The 19,792-nt window shown below is 33.8% G+C and overlaps 2 protein-coding genes across 2 annotated transcripts in view; both read left to right on the top strand.

Moving 5' to 3' along the window:
• LOC140056278 (tRNA-dihydrouridine(20) synthase [NAD(P)+]-like) overlaps nucleotides 1-19,792 on the top strand; it is a 261,899-nt gene that overhangs the window by 73,320 nt on the left and 168,787 nt on the right. The window lies entirely within an intron of this gene.
• LOC140057126 (AAC-rich mRNA clone AAC4 protein-like) lies at nucleotides 19,236-19,791 on the top strand. Its single transcript, XM_072102670.1, has 2 exons — nucleotides 19,236-19,458; nucleotides 19,589-19,791. The coding sequence occupies exons 1-2, from the start codon at nucleotides 19,236-19,238 to the stop codon at nucleotides 19,789-19,791; spliced, it is 426 nt and encodes a 141-aa protein (XP_071958771.1).

The raw sequence follows: 19,792 nt of genomic DNA, 5'->3' as shown, positions 1-19,792 counted from the left end.
ATGCTACTAATGTTTCGCCTAATTTTACGTATCTCCTCCCAAACCACTGCTCACATTTGGCACACTGATGTTTATTGATAGGCCGCACACGATAGGCTGTGTCACTTTCCTAAATTTTAAGGATAAACACTAAAAGTAAAAAAATAACAGTAATCTGACCATGTTTCGCGAGTTGTTACGTCACGTATCAACTACACAACCTCCTCTGTTATGTACCGTTATGTGGCCGTATCCACAAATACCATGCCGCAAAAAATTAAAACATGTAAATGAACAAAAAAAACAAAAACACCAAAAATTCGAACACGAATTCAAATGGGTGTCGTGTTTCCACAGAATTTCAAATATCAACGAAAAATCCACAATTTTAAAGTTTGTGTCCGAGCGCATCATCAATTTCAACTACCACACTTTTTTCAAAGTCCGTAAGCAGCTGTAGTTTTATTATTTCTTAATTCTTACCAATTCATATCATTAAAATGTTTTAATCTGCCGACTGAATGACAGACTTCAACGTGCATGTCCCTCTCATGACAGACAAGACCATGCAAAGCACGGGTCTGCTAGACCACAATTTAATTACAAAAGTAACAAATAGGTAACAAATATCCCACATAAAAAAAATGCAAAATGTCAAAACCATTTTTATTCGATTTATTTTTATTTTATCTATAATGTATCAAATAAGGAATACACCACAAAAAACACTCAAAATAATATCGTTTGGTAATTTATACTTTCGTTAGTGTTTGCGCGCATCATCTAACTAATTCACACAGCATAATTTTTCTTTAGCGTCTTTTATATTCGTTAAGTCAGAACAGTCAAAAGTAAAGTATAAAGTTCCATATCCAGTATTTCTTTTATTGTTAGCTTGCAGATATTTCCAAGTGAAAGGATAGTGTATAACAAAATCAATGATCGTAAAATAGTTCCGAATGTTTTTCTTGATACAATTTGTTTTTATTTCAATAATTTCCCAAAGTATTTTTATCAGAGTGCGCTTTTATTATACTTGCCCATGTAAAGTATATAACCACATATTAAATCCAGAAAAAGGGTTACTGCTTGTAATGATAATGATGATGATGATGATAGGTGGTGGTGCTTATGGTGGTGGTTGAGGTGGTGGTGGTGGTGATAATTTAAAAAAACATCTGGACAGGATAATAATATTAACAATTTTGATATTAATGATGATGCTGATGATTAATATAATATTAATTATTAGTATATAATTAATTATTACAGCTAGGCAATTCTCACACGTCGAGCATATTTGAATAAATATTATCCTGTACAAATAAAACTTGTTTACAGTTAATAATTCAAGCGATACCACATGCCTCAGCAGTTCGTGTCACACATTATATTGCATTATGACATTTTGCCAATCACTACAGGAGAATCTCAACAAACCAAGGAAAGTATACGAAATACTGCTCCTCCAAATAACATCTACATTGGGAAGAATGTTGGTGTTAAGCTATGCGATTATTTTAAGTTTGCACGTGCAGTTGAGCATGCTGGAGAGAGGGCGCTAGTCCAGTGCTCTTTCAACTGTTTCAGATCGTTCGCGTCTATGGAGTTGTCGTCCTCTGGAAAGAAGCTAGAGATGTGTCCAAACGCTGGTGGAAATTCGGTTGAATCTGAAGTTCTCAGGTAAGATTAATAACATGTATTATTAGTAATATTTCTCAACACATAAACTTAAAATTTAATGGAGAAAAGTTAGTAATATTTTACTATTAATTTATAGATTTATTGGCACTGTTACTGATGAAATAAAATGTGGGACAAAATAAAATAAAACAAGGCCATATAGATGGCTGCAGTCGCGTGCTTAGTGTTTACCGACCGACCGACCAACCTACCAACTGACCGAAATTACTAAACATGTTTAAAAAGGTTGAAATTTTTAAAAACATTTATATTTTTTTAATTTACACGTGCGTAGCCTGTCACTTTTGACGTGCTCGTATAACGTAATTTCGAGTTGAAAAGTAAGTCAAGAAAACAGAAATCGGGCAAAAAGAGTGCGCAATAACATTTAACGCGTAGTGCGCGCGCAAAAATATGCGCACTCATGGCAATTTTGTAAACGCTTAAAATTGCCTGAAACGTACTCTTATTTCATCGAAAATAAATTTTGAAAATTTTAAGCGCGCGTACGCATGCGTTACATGCGCTACGCACGTAATTGTATTGCCATATGATGATTTATGCCCTGAAATTTATGAGTACCAAATTTTATTTAATTGTGATTCATGGTTGTGAAGATATGATTACAAACGTGATTTCGTTAAATCGTGCGTAGACCGCGTAATTTGTTATTGCGCACCGTGCGTGAAAACATAACCACATCGATTCCTGGCCATAAGGAATATACTGTGAAAAAATTGACCTACCTAGATTAAACTGATATCAAGATAAGGTCAGAAAGCGATAAAACGCATAGTGATACCGGACCGACAGACCGACAGACCAACCGACCGACCGACATAGTGAACTATAGAGTCGCTTCCACGCGACTAAAAACCTATACTTGATTCAATACAAAACGCCTCTACACAAGAGAACAGTAATTTTGACCGTTTTAAATTGTCTGCATAAGCGAGAGCATTTATACAAATAAAATACATTTTGCTACTCGGAGACTGCGGCAATTAACAAACTCATAGAATAATAAATAAAGACGCATACAACATAAGTTCTGGCTTAAATAGTTTAATTAGTAAATGAACATTCACCCATGTAAAACTGCACATAAAAGTCATAAGCAAATATAAGTTATATAGCAATAATTTTCCAATTCTAAGTAAGCACAACAGGGATGCTCAGAGAAAAATAGCCCGCGGCAGGTGCCAAGGCACCGCCAAGAGCAGCCCACCAAAGAGCAGGAAACAAGGAAGAATGTTCACTTACTCGCATGAAACTGAGATAAAAAAAAACAACCAGGACTCCCTGGAAGAGTCTCCAAAGAGACTGATAGGTACAAAAATCACCATTAATACAACGATGCTCCCCATGAAAGTATACGCAGATACTTCATGGCAGTATGTTGAGCATCAGCACCTTCCACCCAAGGCTAATCCAAGGGCTCCACTACCGTGCACTGCAATGGGAGCAAAGTTGTACTAACACATCGCCAATAAACAATACTGACAGAAAAAACAAAAACGCATGGATGTGAGTTATAATGTAAATGTAGATTTTTATTATGTTGTTGAAAATTCGTAGAAATATAAATTATTCAATGAAATACAACAATACAGCTGGCCACCTCTTGAACATGATGAGGGAAATCCCTGTTTTCAGTTTATGACCGCCCATTTGGAGATCTAAAAGTATGATGCTTTTTGATTAGAGTTTCCGTAACAACCTGAGGTGATTGTCAATTAGATTGCCAAGGGCTTTAGGTTGTCAACAAATCATGTCCCAGGTTAAGATAAAATATGATAAGATAAATCTTTATTGTCATGAACACAACAAGGCGAGCATGAAATTGGTTTTCATTGATGCTTAAAAACACATACAATATATAAAACATTAAAAATATCAATACAATACATTAAAAATATATACAGTTGTAAACAAGTAAAACAAACTATCTTTGAAATGTTGAGTTGGAAACATGAATAGAGTTTTGGACGATGTCTAGAACAGAATTGGTGAACTTTCAAAAATTGTCTTCGGTTTTTCGGTAGGTTGATCCAATATTTAAATCAAAGACACATATAAAATAAAAATATAATGTTTAAAGTACATATTGTTAACATATTAAAGTGATTGGTTGAGAATTGGAAACATGAATAGAGTTTTGGACGATGTCTAGAACAGAATTGGTGAACTTTCAAAAATTGTCTTCGGTTTTTCGGTAGGTTGATCCAATATTTAAATCAAAGACACATATAAAATAAAAATATAATGTTTAAAGTACATATTGTTAACATATTAAAGTGATTGGTTGAGAATTGATGAACGGAAAAAGAAAAGAGTAGGCACATGTTTTTCGATTCTCAAGCCACAGTCCATTAGTTCCATTGTCTCGGGCTGGGTGAGGCTAACCTGTGACTGTCAGTAGAATTTTGGCTTAACGGAGGTTAAATCTTCTATATATTGTATTTAACCAACATTGATTATAATTATGATTAATATATTTGCCATTCCTAACGTTCCGAAGAATTAATAATAGGTAGGCATACTTAATTATTTTGAAGTATTTTAAAACATATTAGTTAGAAATGCGCAACATTCCTATTATAGCAAATGGAATCGTCCGTACCATGAAAGTACTGTTAAATACTTTATGGACAGGTCCACTTATTTTCAAGGGATATTCTTTGATTATTATTGATTGAGTATTATTTATATATATATATATAAATTTGCCATTGGATATATATATATAAAGTATGAACGGAATCATATTTTGTATGTTTTTAGTTTTAATTGATTAATTTAAAACAGTTAGTACTGCTATAGAAATCTATGTTTGCATTTTCTTCAATTAATATTTATTTTTTAAAATGAAAACATATTATTTTTAAAACTGAATTTATTGTAATTAATTAAACTAGATGGTCGTGTCCACGGATGGTTTTCGAATACACAGTAATTTCAGCGTGAAAAAAAAAAACAACGAAAAACTGGCGATTTCAAATGTACGTACCGCAGGACTATAGAACATTGTCGTTTACAGAAACGAATAAATAGACACGATGATTTATGTAGTCAACTAAAATTAGCACAATGGTAATTAGACCTACTTCCGAAGAAGGAGAAACTTTTTTATTTGAACTCATTTAAACAAACCCAATTTGTGTTTTGTATATAACATTAGGGTTGAGGGATAGGGAAGAGGATGTAACGATACACCACTACGAAGTTTATATTGTTTATAATTAATTATTAATATAAACGTTGAGAAGCAGCTGTCAGTAATACAGTTTCTTATTTGTATATTATGTGTTTATATATCCAGCAGTAGAGCATACCCACGGTAACAGTAATACATGTTCTTTGTATATGTGTTTATATATCTAACAGTAACCACATTCACCGTAAGAAAGTTTCGATTCAAATGGCGACCAAAAATGGTTAATACGTATTTACAATAATGTCAAAGTTTTGCAATATCTCAGTTTTAAGTTTATTCTCCAAGGGCTCATAAATTTACCTACTTGTGTTAAACCAACACCCCTATTTGGGGCAAATAATTGAACCTAAATTCGTTTTAATTGTTAATAACTAATTATCTGACTAAATTTAATTAGTAAACAGGGTTACATCAGGTGGTAAAAACCAGTACCGAGATTCTAACCAACTTTATCATCGAGTAAACATTCTAGGAATAACGCACGATTTACCGAATTTTTTCCTTACGTAAATTTATATATAGATTATGATTGATCAACGGGTATTTAATCTATACAGTAATGGAAGAAAATATGAAAGAAAATTATCAGAATCAGATTCTTCAATGAACACATGTAATTCCGACAGTTTGAAAAAGAAAATTGATCGTGCAAATAATGTTTACGTTTCAACATATTTTTTTTTATTACATATTTCTATGGTATCAAAAACATATTTTTAATAAACATTTGATTTAAAATTGTGTATTTATATTATACAATTAACTGGTGAAACAATGGGCATGATGTGATTTATAATTAAGAGCTATGTTAGATTTTGTGTAATTTTGCGATTAACCAACACATTTTTATTTTGTTACACGTTTCCATGATAACAACAAAAACATATTTTTCGTGTTTTATTAAAAATTGTGTATTTATAGTATACAATTAAATAGTGAAAACAAAAAATGGGCATTATGTGATTCATAATTAAAGAACTATCTTTGATTTGTATGTATTTTTGCGATAAAACGACAATTTTTTAATTTTTTTTTTATTTTTTTTTATTACACGTTAACAACATGTTAACAAAACATATTTTTTAATAAAGTTTTGAAGGAAAATGATGTATTTATATTATACAATTAACTGGTGAAAAAATGTGCATAATGTGGTTAATAATTAAAGAGCTATGTTAGATTTTTGTGTATTATATTACATTCAAATATTACCTATTTGCATTATGTATTATGATAAAACAATATTTTATGATTTTTTTTTTGCAAAAGTTTTATAGAAGATGTATTTACATCAATCAATAACAGTTGAAAAAAACTAAGTTGGTACAATTTATGGTTGTCTTACGTGCTGTCCGTTTGGCCAATATGAACCCCTAGCAGAAATCGATGTAAGAATACAATACCACAAAATGTTAATACCCCAAAACGTAGTGTGGATTGCCGTACGATATAATTATTATAGTTATTATACATTATGTACAGTGGAGCTAGGCTGAATTCAAAACTTCACTTGACCGAACTTATGGAAAGGTACACGTTTGTTTGTTTGTGTAATTACTAGGCATAGTCGTTTGTAGACGTTAATATAGAAAGTTAGCTTTTATATTTTACTTAGAAGTAGAAGTGTGTATATATTTTTAAAAAATATATAAAATAATGTATATTATTAAAACTAGAATTTAACTCGTCACTTTGACCTAATATACTGTGTATATATAAAGGAAATAAACAGTGTCCCAGTAAAATATATCACACCGTAAGGAAAACTGGATACTCGAAGTAATATCTGATACTAAGGTGAAAAATGCTAGTCTGTTATCGCTCGACATACCATACCAATGTGTAATGTGGTTTGCGATTACTATAGTGCCTGTCTGTTAAAAAATGTTTGTGTCGTTAATATCTTCCTACGAGAGGATTTATGTATGGGCCTTGTAATGTGCGAGTCGTTATCGTTTATGTATGGGCCTTGTCGTTGACTAAGGCGAAAGTAAATGTGCGAGTCGTAATCGCACGACATATAAAATTCATGTGCGAGTCGTTATCGCACGACATATAAAATTTATGTGCGAGTCGTTATCGCACGACATATAAAATTTATGTGCGAGTCGTTATCGCACGACATATGAAATTCATGTGCGAGTCTTTATCGCACGACATATAAACATTCATGTGCGAGTCGTTATCGCACGACATATAAACATTCATGTGCGAGTCGTTATCGCACGACATATAAAAATCATGTGCGAGTCGTTATCGCACGACATATACAATTAATGTGCGAGTCGTTATCGCACGACATATAAAATTCATGTGCGAGTCGTTATCGCACGACATATAAAATTCATGTGCGAGTCGTTATCGCACGACATATACAATTCATGTGCGAGTCGTTATCGCACGACATATAAAATTCATGTGCGAGTCTTTATCGCACGACATATAAACATTCATGTGCGAGTCGTTATCGCACGACATATAAACATTCATGTGCGAGTCGTTATCGCACGACATATAACATTCATGTGCGAGTCGTTATCGCACGACATATACAATTCATGTGCGAGTCGTTATCGCACGACATATAAAATTCATGTGCGAGTCGTTATCGCACGACATATAAAAATTCATGTGCGAGTCGTTATCGCACGACATATAAAATTCATATGCGAGTCGTTATCGCACGACATATAAAATTCATGTGCGAGTCGTTATCGCACGACATATCATGTGCGAGTCTTATCGCACGACATATAAAATTCATGTGCGAGTCGTTATCGCACGACATATAAAATTCATGTGCGGGTCCTTATCGCACGACATATAAAATTCATGTGCGAGTCGTTCATCGCACGACATATTATAAAAGTATATGTGCAGGTAATGTCTGTGTCGTTAATATCTTCCTACAAGAGGATTTATGTATGGGCCTTGTCTTCGACTAAGGCGAAAGTAAATGTGGGAGTCGTTATCGCACGACATATAAAATTCATGTGCGAGTCGTTCATCGCACGAAATATTATAAAAGTATATGTGCAAGTAATGTCTGTGTCGTTAATATCTTCCTACAAGAGGATTTATATATGGGCCTTGTCTTCGGCTAAGGCGAAAGTAAATGTGCGAGTTGTTATCGCACGACCTATAAAATTCGTGTCCGAGTCGTTAATCGCACGACATACAGGGATTACAGTATAATATAAGAGTATAATATGTGCGGGTAATGTTTGTGTCGTTAACATTTTCCTACGAGAGGACAACATATAAAAGTAAACAGAAATATATATATATATATATATATATATACGTATAAAGTCGGAAAAAACATGTGTTAAATCACAATGGCGGCCGAACAGTTGGCCCTTGTGTAAACTGGAATCACACCAGTAGCCTGGACACACCATAAACCACACTCACGTTACCACCAGTGGTGGCGCCAGCGGGGGGGGGGGGGGGCTACGGGGGCTCTAGCCCCCTCGGATCGTCGGGGAGCCTAGCCCCCCCGTCGGGAAACACGGGTAGCCTACTTTTTGTCGGGGAATATAACATACAGTAAAAAACGTTCGCGTTCACTTCATATAGCTTCAGCGCCTAGAAAACCACGACGTTCCATTGACCGTGAGAGTACGTCAGAGGGTAGACTTGCCCCAAGTCTGTTTTGTTTTTTATTTTTATTTATTTGTTTTTATTTCGACCGCGATTTTTGTCTGAAAATACAAACTCAAGTAATACACGTATGAAACGCCATATGTGCAAAAATATTTATATTTTTACTAATATTAAGAAAAAACTCCGTCTGGAGCCCAGACTAGTCAGAGGGCTATTATGCACTTTTATGCATTCATTATTGCCAGAGATCTAACTACTAAACAATAGCTAGTACGCACTTGTTTGGCGGTATCCCTTTGTACGAATCGTTCACCGTTGGGTCGAGACGCGTGATATCATGTTCCATCCAGGGACCAAAATGTGTAATGTAGTTATTTTCCAGGCGAAGTTTACCGACGGTTACCGAAGGGAACACGGGTACTTTTTGTCGGGGAATATAATATACAGTAAAAAACGTTCGCGTTCACTTGGTAGCTTCAGCGCCTAGAAAACCGCGACGTCTCATTGACCGTGAGAGTACGTCAGAGTGCTATTATGCAATTTATATGCATTCATTATTGCCAGCGATCTAACTTACTACTAAACATTAGCTAGGTACGCACTTGTCTGGCGGTATCCCTTTGTACGAATCGTTCAACGTTGGGTCGAGACGTGATATCAAGTTCCATCCAGGGACCAAAATGTGTAATGTAGTTATTTTCCAGGCGAAGTTTACCGGTGGTTCGGGTACTTTTTGTCGGGGAATATAATTCGTTCGCGTTCACTTCGTAGCTTCAGCGCCTAGAAAACCTCGACGTTTCATTGACCGTGAGAGTACGTCAGAGTGAAATTATGCACTTTATATGCATTCATTATTGCCAGCGATCTGAATTACTACTATAAACAATAGCTATAGGTACGCACTTGTCTGGCGGTATCCCTTTTGTACGAATCGTTCAACGTTGGGTCGTGATATCATGTTCCATCCAGGGACCAAAATGTGTACTGTAGTTATTTTCCAGGCGAAGTTTACCGACGGTTACGTCGTGTACTGTGTCGACGTACGCTACACTAGTTACAGCAAAAACGAATTATGTTAATTGTTCGTATGTTCACCAATTTTTTAATTTACAAGTAACCTTCTGTACCGTGGGGCACCTAAAATAAATATTTCATCCATTACTAAACAAAAAAACATGCCATTTTCGCTTAGCCAACATCTTATTATAGCTAAGTTATTAAATTTTCAATGTCCTGTATGTCATGAATTTCTCACCACTCGGAAGTCCAGATGGTACGCAGGCATACACTTGGGAGGAATAAACTTATTTCCCCGACTGAAAAAGGTCTACGCTTGCGTTTTTTAAGCCTCTGGGCCTGATGTTTCCAAAGTATAAAATGCAATTTTTTGAAGACCTGCAGCTCTAGTTTTAAACATTTTCTTAGCTCAGCCCCAAAAATAAAGCTGGTCATGTTTCGAAGTACAAGAAGTGCATTTTCCGGGACCTAACATCTCTATTTTTCAAACATTTCTTAGCTCAGTCACAACCATGATAGGGACTTATATACTTTGTTTCATGTTTTGAAGTATAATAAGTCCAATTTCCAGGACCTCCAACTCTATTTTTCTAAATTTTCTTTGAAATTTTATTTTTTAAATTGAAAAAGATGGATTGAAACAGTCATCGCGCATCGTTTTTTTGCACGCAGTATTTTATTTATGCATTATAAAAAATGGAAAAAATTGCTACCCTAAATCTGATTAAAATGACCTCAAATGACGCTAGAACGCGTTGCTTCCGGGCGCTTCGCCCCCTGGACCCCACCGGGGGCCCTTGGCGGCCCCCTGGCCCCCAGCCTTGTGATGCTCGCTTCGCTCGCATAGCCCCCTCGTCGGGGAATGTAGCCCCCGCGTCGGGAAGATCCTGGCGCCACCCCTGGTTACCACACATACAGTACATAGGTAGACTTTCCATAAAGGAAAGGGCTGTAGTATTTGTAGTCGTGGAAGTATGAGTAGCATCGCATAAGGTGCCGAATTGTTAGAAAACTTACTTGTAAAAATGTTGCTGTGTTAGGATGGAAATCGGTGATGGAAAATAAGGAAAATTGTCTTCAACTTAATGTGATCGTGTTAACAGAGAGGATGCTTGATCAAAGTGGTCGAAAACCCGCCCTCTCCGTTCTCAAAATAGAATTGTGTTTCCAACCCAATTCTTGATTTTTTTTTCACGCATCATATCCACAATGGGTATCAAAATGACCGCAACGGATGGATATTTGAAACACGCTCTGGGATTATTATTAGGTGTATTTCTTTCTTACTGTAGTCATTTATAACAAAGGTTTTTATAACAAATGTTTTTTTCTTACAGGGATATTAAATGCGACTCAAAACACGATGGAGGACTGGCATAAACAAGTTCTGCACGTCTGGGCACCGTCTCGCCATGTTGCCGATACCGTTCTGATTGCGTACGAGACGACCATACACGCAGACGTAAAAGCGAATACAGTTGTCATGGTAACTGTTACTGAAGTAACCAATCAGTATTGCTCAATATTTGACAATCGAGAAAAGCGAAAAATAGGAAGAAATTGAGATTCATACATTTTTTGATGTGAATATTTTATGTCATGCGCTCTTAATTTAATATTCTGTTGTAAAATCAAAACGAAATGAGAAACAAGAGAATATTATAAGAGAGTGTTATTGGTATAATGTAATATCTGTATTATAGTGTAAATTATTTTTTAAATTTTCTAAATTTTATACGATGACATGTATGTTAAATAACTAATACAAATAATAATGACACCAAAAATAATATTGAAAGTGTACGATAATTAATTACAAACACATGTTACAAACACGAGTATAATTATAATATACGGTCTCATTACATTAGAAGCGTGTTTAGCATTTCTGACTCATATACCGTATGCATATTGTATGTAAAAACAAAGCTTTGTTTTATATAATGTGGAGTCGGGTTTTTATCAAATCAATCAATCAAGTCAAAATTAAAATACTAATGCACCAAGGTGAAATTCTGTTACAGAAGTAAAATAAAACTGGCTTAGTGAATATGATACGCTTATACAGGGATATGTAGACCTAAACTAAATATATATAATTATTTTACATCTCCCTGGCTTATACAATTAAACTTATTCCTAAATATTTTGATGATAAAAAAAACATTTCTAATGAAAACAGTGTTAAATTAAATCCAGATGAATAATAGTATAAGCAGGATTTTCAAATTAAAGACAAAAAAGTTTTTTCAAGTTTAATTTATGGCATATTTGTTGCCCCATTACTATTCCCAAATGGGAACATGAAATTAGTATTGAAAATGTTAATTGGTTTTGACATTTTGGTCAAGAAAAGTAAAAAATGAGAAAAACAAAAAATATGCACAATTTAATTACAAATTACTGCTTAGAATTATACCAACAAATATACAATTATATAAATGGAAATAAACATACAAACAATTATGTGAAATATCAGAAGATGAGAAACATATGTTTTTCAAATGTAAGTGTTTAACTATGGAAAAAGGTTGGAGATATTTTAAAACAATTTAACAATAGTGCCGGTTCTTTTACTCTATAACTCTATAATACAAAATAAAAATATTGTCAGCACTACTAATACCAATCTGTAAAAACCCATGGGTCATATTTAAGAGTATCCTTGTACAGGAGCATACTATGAATGCATTTTATTAATGCTGATTTAATTTAATTTATTGTTTTTATTTTATTTTTATTATTATTATTATTATTATTTATTTATATAGCGCTTTTCCAAATTAGTGTAAAATGATCAAAGCGCTTTACATCAGCAGACCCACCAATGAGTTACTTCTTAAGAAATAGATGTGTTTTGAGGGCTTGTTCCCGGATCACAGAACGGAGTTCGTTCCACATCTCCGGTCCAAATTTTGAGAAAGTATTATTTCCAGAGGTCCGCTTTTCGAGACAGTGATCCAATCTAGTGTGATCTATCTCGGACCTCAGGCCTCTCTTAGCACACCTATACACCCGTAAGAGATTGCTCAGATAACAGGGCGCATTATTAGTTATACAATTGTAGACATGAAGTAACACTTTAAAAGTGATTCTATTTTCAACAGGTAGCCAATGCAATTCATAAAGCAGAGGTCTAGAACTAACAAACATAGGTACTTGGTAAATTAACCTGGCAACCCGATTCTGAAGCTTTTGTAATCTCGAAATGTTATGTTTGGACATTCCAACAAATAGTGAGTTACAATAATCTAACCTGGATAGAATTAGTGAAAGAAAAGAAAAAATTTACAGTACGGCAGACATTATCAATGTGAGGTGTCATACGAAGAAAAACATCAAACACCACACCAAGATTTCTAACTGTGTTGGAGGGTTTAACAATAATTTCACCAATATTCAGTTGAATATTTCTATTACTTAATGTCGACTTTTGGTGGAGTTAAAACTAATAACTCTGTTTTTGATTCATTAAGTTTATTTTATGTGAAGATGACTGTAAATCATACTATATACCGTACTCAATTTGGTGCACAATACAACTAATGTGTAAAAGGCTGTACTCTAAGTGTTAGCTGAGTTGTTTTGCTTCCATTATTTTAAATATTTTAATGATGAATTGTATAATTTATATTTATGATCTACATCTGTAAGGCAAATAGGAAACTTCATATATAAAAAGAAATATATAAAGAAATATATGTATACTATAATTATATTATATCATTAATTTTCAGAATATCACCCGGGCGATTCAGAATCAAATAAAAAAACAAACTAAGAGAAACAAGAACTGATACAAAGAAATGTATTTATTATAAATAAGTATGTAATAAAAATATGAAATAAAGGTGAGTGAATCTCACAAAAGAAAAAAATTAGAAGATGAAGATATAGTAAATTTAATAATTAATAAATTATGCTATTATAAAGGTATCAGTACTTTTGTAATCCCTCTGATTAAGTTGAACAATCCAATAATATTTGACTGTTGATTGGTTGGCTGCCGATTGTTTTTTAGCGACGACGACTATATAAAGAAGCAGTGACGGGTATTGGTGTTGCCTATGACTCTATTATCTCTTATATGTTTTATAGCTAATTGCTGTAAGTTTTGCAATAGCCTCGCCACTTGGCTTGACGAACTGACTGATATATTATTATATATACTGATTATTATCTGTTACGGAATATCAACAGGATGTAGGCCTAACAATTTTTTTGTGACTTTTTGCGATTTTTCCAAATCGAAATTTAAAGAAGGAATCGTTAACCATCTTAGTGGAGGGGAAATGGTTCAGTCATCATCGTTCAACTATTTCAAATCTTTTAAGTCTATGATATTATCACCCTCTGGGAAAAGGATCAAGAATACACGGAATGGTGGAGGAAGCTCAGTGGAATCAGAAGTTCTGAGGTAAGAAAATTATATGCTAATATTAATAATAATAAATACAGTATAGGCCTACTCTTCTGTTACTTGAGAAATCAATGAACATTCATTTTCTGATTTCATATGCCTCAGCGCGGTAAACAGTAGGCCTACACTTTACAATAAATTTTATATTTTATGATAGAATCGTTATTGCAAGCCTTATATAAAGTTTTCGGTAGGCCACACTAGCAGGACTAGGCTAGTCCTAGGCCTAGCAGGACTAGGCTAGTCCTAGGCCTAGCAGGACTAGGCTAGTCCTAGGCCTAGGTCTGAAAAAACACCTGTTGAGTTTCTCGGACGCAATCGATGCCTCGTATCGATCGTCCTCGTGAGTAAGGAAGAGGATTTTCTCCATTTAAACCTTCAAAACAATACAATATAGGATATCTCTATTGTACAATTTCCCTAAAACAAATAGGCTAGATTTCTGTTTTTACCCGCTGAAATTAATAAGCTTCTCATCAACGTAAACAATTTTGTATCACATAATCGTAATCTCAATAATTACACTATCTAACACGGATTCTCGGAACCACCAATCCTAAGCTGTGCTAGGCCTAAATATTTAGGGAGCGTATTTTCGGGCCTAGGCCTACTACAAGTACAAGTCATCAATGTTTCTTTAAAATTAAGAATATGATAAGTCGAAGATTAAAACCATACATACATTGGTTCTCTCTTCCCTTTATTAATTAGTAATTTTGTCCTGTATTAATGTTGGTCGGATCATCATGCATGGTGAAAATTTCCACCATGGTTTGATTTATCATAATTAATTCTGAGCAGCAGCATCGGCTGCGCATTTAATAGTCCACATGATGGGTAGACATGTTGAAATTTATCAAAGCCAATAATTTGAAAAAAATACATCAGTAATTTTGATTGAAACTAATTTTATTTCATCTTTATTATAGGTTATTTTCAGTGCCCACTAAAAAAAGCAAATCCACGATAATGGTAAATTCCAAACCATTTTTGAATGACAACAACGAATTTAAGACATGGCCTCATCCAATATAAGAAATGGCATATGACCGGTTGGACCGTGTTGCGGCCGTGAAATGTGTAAAAAGTCGCATTTGTGCAAACATGTCACCCTCAAATGTGCTAATCTGTCAAAATTCAAAACCTACTAAATGTGCAAACATCACGCCGTTAAATGTAAAAAGGATCAGTTTTGACGTTAAATGTGCAAAAGGTATTCTACAAAAATGTGCAAATCATTTATTTAGCCAAACTCCTATTCCATTTAGCCTATATTTTTGGTTCGTACTGTGTCTTTCAGAGTACAGTAGAAATAACAATAGAAAAGGAGTCTAATCAATCTAAAATGTTCAATATTAAAAAATAACTATACTGTTGTATTTTATTAATGATTTCGATCAAAGTCGGTCCTAAAACTGTCTTGAACAAAGTCAAGTCGGTCCCAAGTCAACTCGGCCCCAAGTCAACTCGCTCTCAAGTAAACTCGGCCTCACGTACGTCAACTCGACCTCACGTCAACTCGGCCTAAAACTAATCGGTCAACTCGGCCACCCAAAAAGTGCCAAAAAAATGAGATAAAATAAAATGTTTTCATATTATTTTTTTACCTAGGAATAATTCTGACTTTTTAATGAATAATAATTATATTTAGACAACGTTTACAGCACCAAAAATAAGAATGATTTCCTTATTACATTTAATTAAATGTCAAATATCAGCATGTGTTTTTTAACACGAGGTTTCGTATTCATATCGGCAATGAGATCATTTTTTTATACGAGTGTTTTTTATTTCTTCTTTAAAGCCTGAATAGGCCTATCCATAATAAAATAAAATAATATTAAATAATAAAAATAATAATAGACAAAGCACTTTTTCGTTCCATACTTTATTGTGGCCGAGTTGACCGATCAGTTTTTGGCTATCGTTATTTGCGCTGTTTCTAGATTGAATCTTTTCAGTCTTCCTTCTTTCTTCTGTTTAAAAAAAAAATTAATCTATATAATGAATGTTTTAATCGGTACCGTCTACTTAAATTATAATTGATATAGTTATGTTATTTCTTATGATGAAAATAAGAATACTAAATCAGTTCTTGAATTTTATTTATTAAACACTCATTCACAATTCAAAAACACAACTAAGAGAATTATATAAAATCTAACATAATTTATAACAAACAAAGCAAATGTAATGTGAAAAAGTAATGAAATGAAAAGTATCGAAAACACGTATATAACTCAGTTTTCAAAATGTTCTAATGTTACTTCAAATGGTTAAGGTAAAGTTACTTTTTTCTTGTCTTGTGTGGGTTCGTCCCACCTTTCTTCTCTGTTTTATATATAACAGTATATATTATTTAATTGTCACAAATGTAGACCTACATTTTTGACAATTAAATATTTGTAAGCATATTTTTCCTAAGGCTATTTTATCGTAGGCTACGATTCTTTACAGTGGTAAAAGAGTTATTAATGCAGGCATATTTACCTAAAAGATGGTTGATTTCAATATAAAACCATATTTGCTTTCATTTACAATTTTAAAGAAGATATTAGGCCTAATTAAAATATATAGATAAAACATGGTAATAAAATACTATAAACAGTAATTAAAATCGTACTTATAAAACCGTGTATTTTTTCTTCCTTTCCTCCAAAAGACGCGTTCAATAGTATACCATCATGGTAGACTTTCTCCCTTTAGTAATATCACCCAAGCAACATTAGATCTTGTTTCTACGCCTGGGTTGACGTAGACAAGCAGCTCATCAAGGGAACACATGGCACCATCTGCTGAACCCTTGAACCTTTTTGTCACACATGGCACCATCTGCTGCAGCCATGTCACACATGGCAGAAACTGTCTACTTGCAACATCATTGGTCATTGCAAATGTAAGAATCATGATGAGAATTTCGTTGGGTAGTCTTTCAAAAATAGAGATATGCTTCAAGTTCCTACGTCTTCCTCATTTACTTATTCGTTGTCTGGCCTATTTACATCGTTGACATTCTCCAGTGCTGTGATCGTTTACTTCTCGATCAATGTATTCACTGTTTATTCCTTGATGAGTATTATCTTTATCGGTTGCTCTTTCAGTTTCTTCATTGTTTACTTTGTCTGTATCTTTATCGATTATGCTTTCGTCTGTATCTGATGTCTCATCTACAACAATGGGCCTATGATCCATGTCTCCTTCAAAAACAATATGGGAACTGAAAGCGACAGGTAGTGCTCACCGTTGCCTTCTGGTAGATGTCCTAGCACAATATATGGCAAATTGAACGTGAAAATGCTGGCATCATCTGGTGAAATCAGCGTTGTTCCTCCACTTAAAGAACTTATGACCAATATCTGAATGTTAAAAATATCGGCAATTGCCTGTAGGGTTATTTGGTTACCATAAGTTCCATTTCTTGATAAGATAATCTTCTGGCATTTCTGTAATAAATACCGACCATTCCCTCTCGTTCGCAAGGTGTGAGTTGTTTTCTAGGTAATAAACAACTTACTGTCTTTAAGTAAAATGGGATAGATAGATTTCTATTGTTATCAATTGATCAGATACGGCACTAAACTGGCAATTACGATCTCCCGTCGGATTATAGTCCATAGTTTTCCAGTACTTGTTCAGTTCTGTTTCCTGCGTTTAAAATTATATAATATTTGTTATGGTGTTTTCTTTTGGAAAAGAGACTTGTTCACGTTTGTTTTGATTAGACAAAGTATTGTTCACCACATTAAAACCATTTTTCCGTTTTCATTCATGCAGGGATGTTTAAAGCCAACTTTATTTGTGTATACTTAATTTTTGAGTCTTTGAGTGGCGTGCCACATTTCGACTTGATTTCGTTTCAATAGGACGTAACCATGTATACCGGCTAAAGACAGCACTTACAGTTAATATGTATCTGAACGATTGTTTCTTACGTATAGCTGCGGTTCTCATTTTTAGAAGATCAATCTATCTTTCCATTCCGTGTTTAGCTGTAATAGAATGGTACTTTGTTTGTAAATCTTACATTCATGCGCCGATGTATTGTGCATTTCGTTAATAGGCCTATTATATGTTGTGAACCGCTAATTCTGAATTCCGGAAAATTTTTTCTTAAGTAATGTTATATGCGCATTGCTCCCTTCGCGAGTTAAAGTTATTGGAATTAATTAAGATTTTTCTCGCGTGTACCACGTGAAGTCACGTTGTCTCTATGTCTAAATAAAGTATTGACATTTTTCGAATGAGGTTAAATAAACATTATTTTTTATTTACTAATCATTATTAATATCATATTTTATTGAATTTTACAATGTTAATATACAAAATATTTCAATAAAAAACATGATTTTATGTAATTATTTTATCAAATGACGTAATTCATACGATTGCCGACTGTGGGGACAACTTGCTTTACATCTTTCGTGGCTAAAAACGTTCATTTTTCTTTACAGTATAATTGAAATATTTAATAATATATACTAAAAACGGTGATATTAACTTTTGAATATACATCGCTATTCCTAATATAAATAGAACTTCTATTAGAAGAAACAAGTACCGGCAATAGAATAGCATTTGGCGTTTCATATAAAATAACGTTTTTCTGGCCGGGGGCGGCTCAACTTGGCCTAATCTGACTAAAATGTGGCCTATATAATGATCGACAATAAACATAATATACATTTTTCTGACATAAAACAAAAGAAATTAGAACTATTAGGATAACAACCATTACTGTGCTGTCTTTGATAGAAATAATTTTTTTTCAATCCCATCAAATGACTTCATAATAAATAATACCAATAAAATCGTTGTATCACATTATTACTATCGCTCTTACTAATTATGACGTCATTTGATTGGACGTGTAAAAATATCATTTTCATCAAAGGCAGCATATATGGTTATCCTATAGTTCTAGGATATGATCACCTATAATTCGTCAAAGTGACGAATTAAATTCTAGTTACTTTTTAGATTTATCTTGCTTTATATAGGAAAAATGCATATTGGTAGACCTATTTATCTCTTTATCGTCGATCTGTATTAGGCTCCTGCAGTTTAGGCCAAAATGAGCTTTTAGCGGTTGACTAAACCATGAAGTTCTTCCTAACAGCAGGCTGACCTAAAAGTCTGTTTACCAGAAGTCGCTAAAGAAACATAAAAATAAAATAAATAGTATCTTCCCTAATTTTACAGCCTAAAATACACATTCATTTACCGCTCGCATCATAATTATAGTATTTAATAATGTTTCCATGGATGTGAAAGAATTATTATCCTACATTTTCTCTATTTTATTGTAGTTTCGAAATGCTGCATTATTGCTGTAACGCAGAACTTTTGAAGACAGAAACGGAAGTCATGTATAACAAGCCTACAGGCCCAAAGACTGCCGACTACAAATGCAGTCTATTTGGTAGAAAATTGGGCGTGTCCGTTACCAGGGCGATGAAATTTAAAAAACAAAAAAAAAACAAAAAAGATGAATATGATATAAAGGATGCCACCAGACTACTGGAAAGGAAGTTAAAAGGTATGCATGAATTTATTTTAAGCATTATCTTGAATGACCGAAATGACAGGATAGATATTGTTGACACCTGGTTTTCATGATTTTTAGAAAATTTTTCTAGGCCTATATGTAGTTATCTTCTCTTTTTTAGGAATATTGGAAGCTACGCAAAACACGGATGAGTTCGAGAAACAGCTCCTTCACATATGGGCGACCTCTCGTGATGTTGCTGATACAGTTCAGAAGGCGTACGACAAGATACCCGCAGATTTAAAATCTAATACGGTTGTCTTAGTAACCGTTACCGAACAAACAAATAAACATTGTTCAATGTTCGATTGCCCTAAAAGATAAA

This window comes from Antedon mediterranea, chromosome 8 (assembly GCF_964355755.1).
Source record: "Antedon mediterranea chromosome 8, ecAntMedi1.1, whole genome shotgun sequence".
Taxonomy (NCBI): domain Eukaryota; kingdom Metazoa; phylum Echinodermata; class Crinoidea; order Comatulida; family Antedonidae; genus Antedon; species Antedon mediterranea.
The sequence above is the reverse complement of the archived record's forward strand: the minus strand, read 5'-3'. Positions and strand labels throughout refer to the sequence as shown.

Excerpts from the sequence above, each read along its gene's own strand:
- LOC140057126 (XM_072102670.1), top strand. The coding sequence starts at position 19,236 with ATGCTGCATTATTGCTGTAACGCAGAACTTTTGAAGACAGAAACGGAA. Across the intron at positions 19,459-19,588 it reads ACTGGAAAGGAAGTTAAAAG|GAATATTGGAAGCTACGCAA; the intron begins GTATGCATGAAT and ends TCTCTTTTTTAG.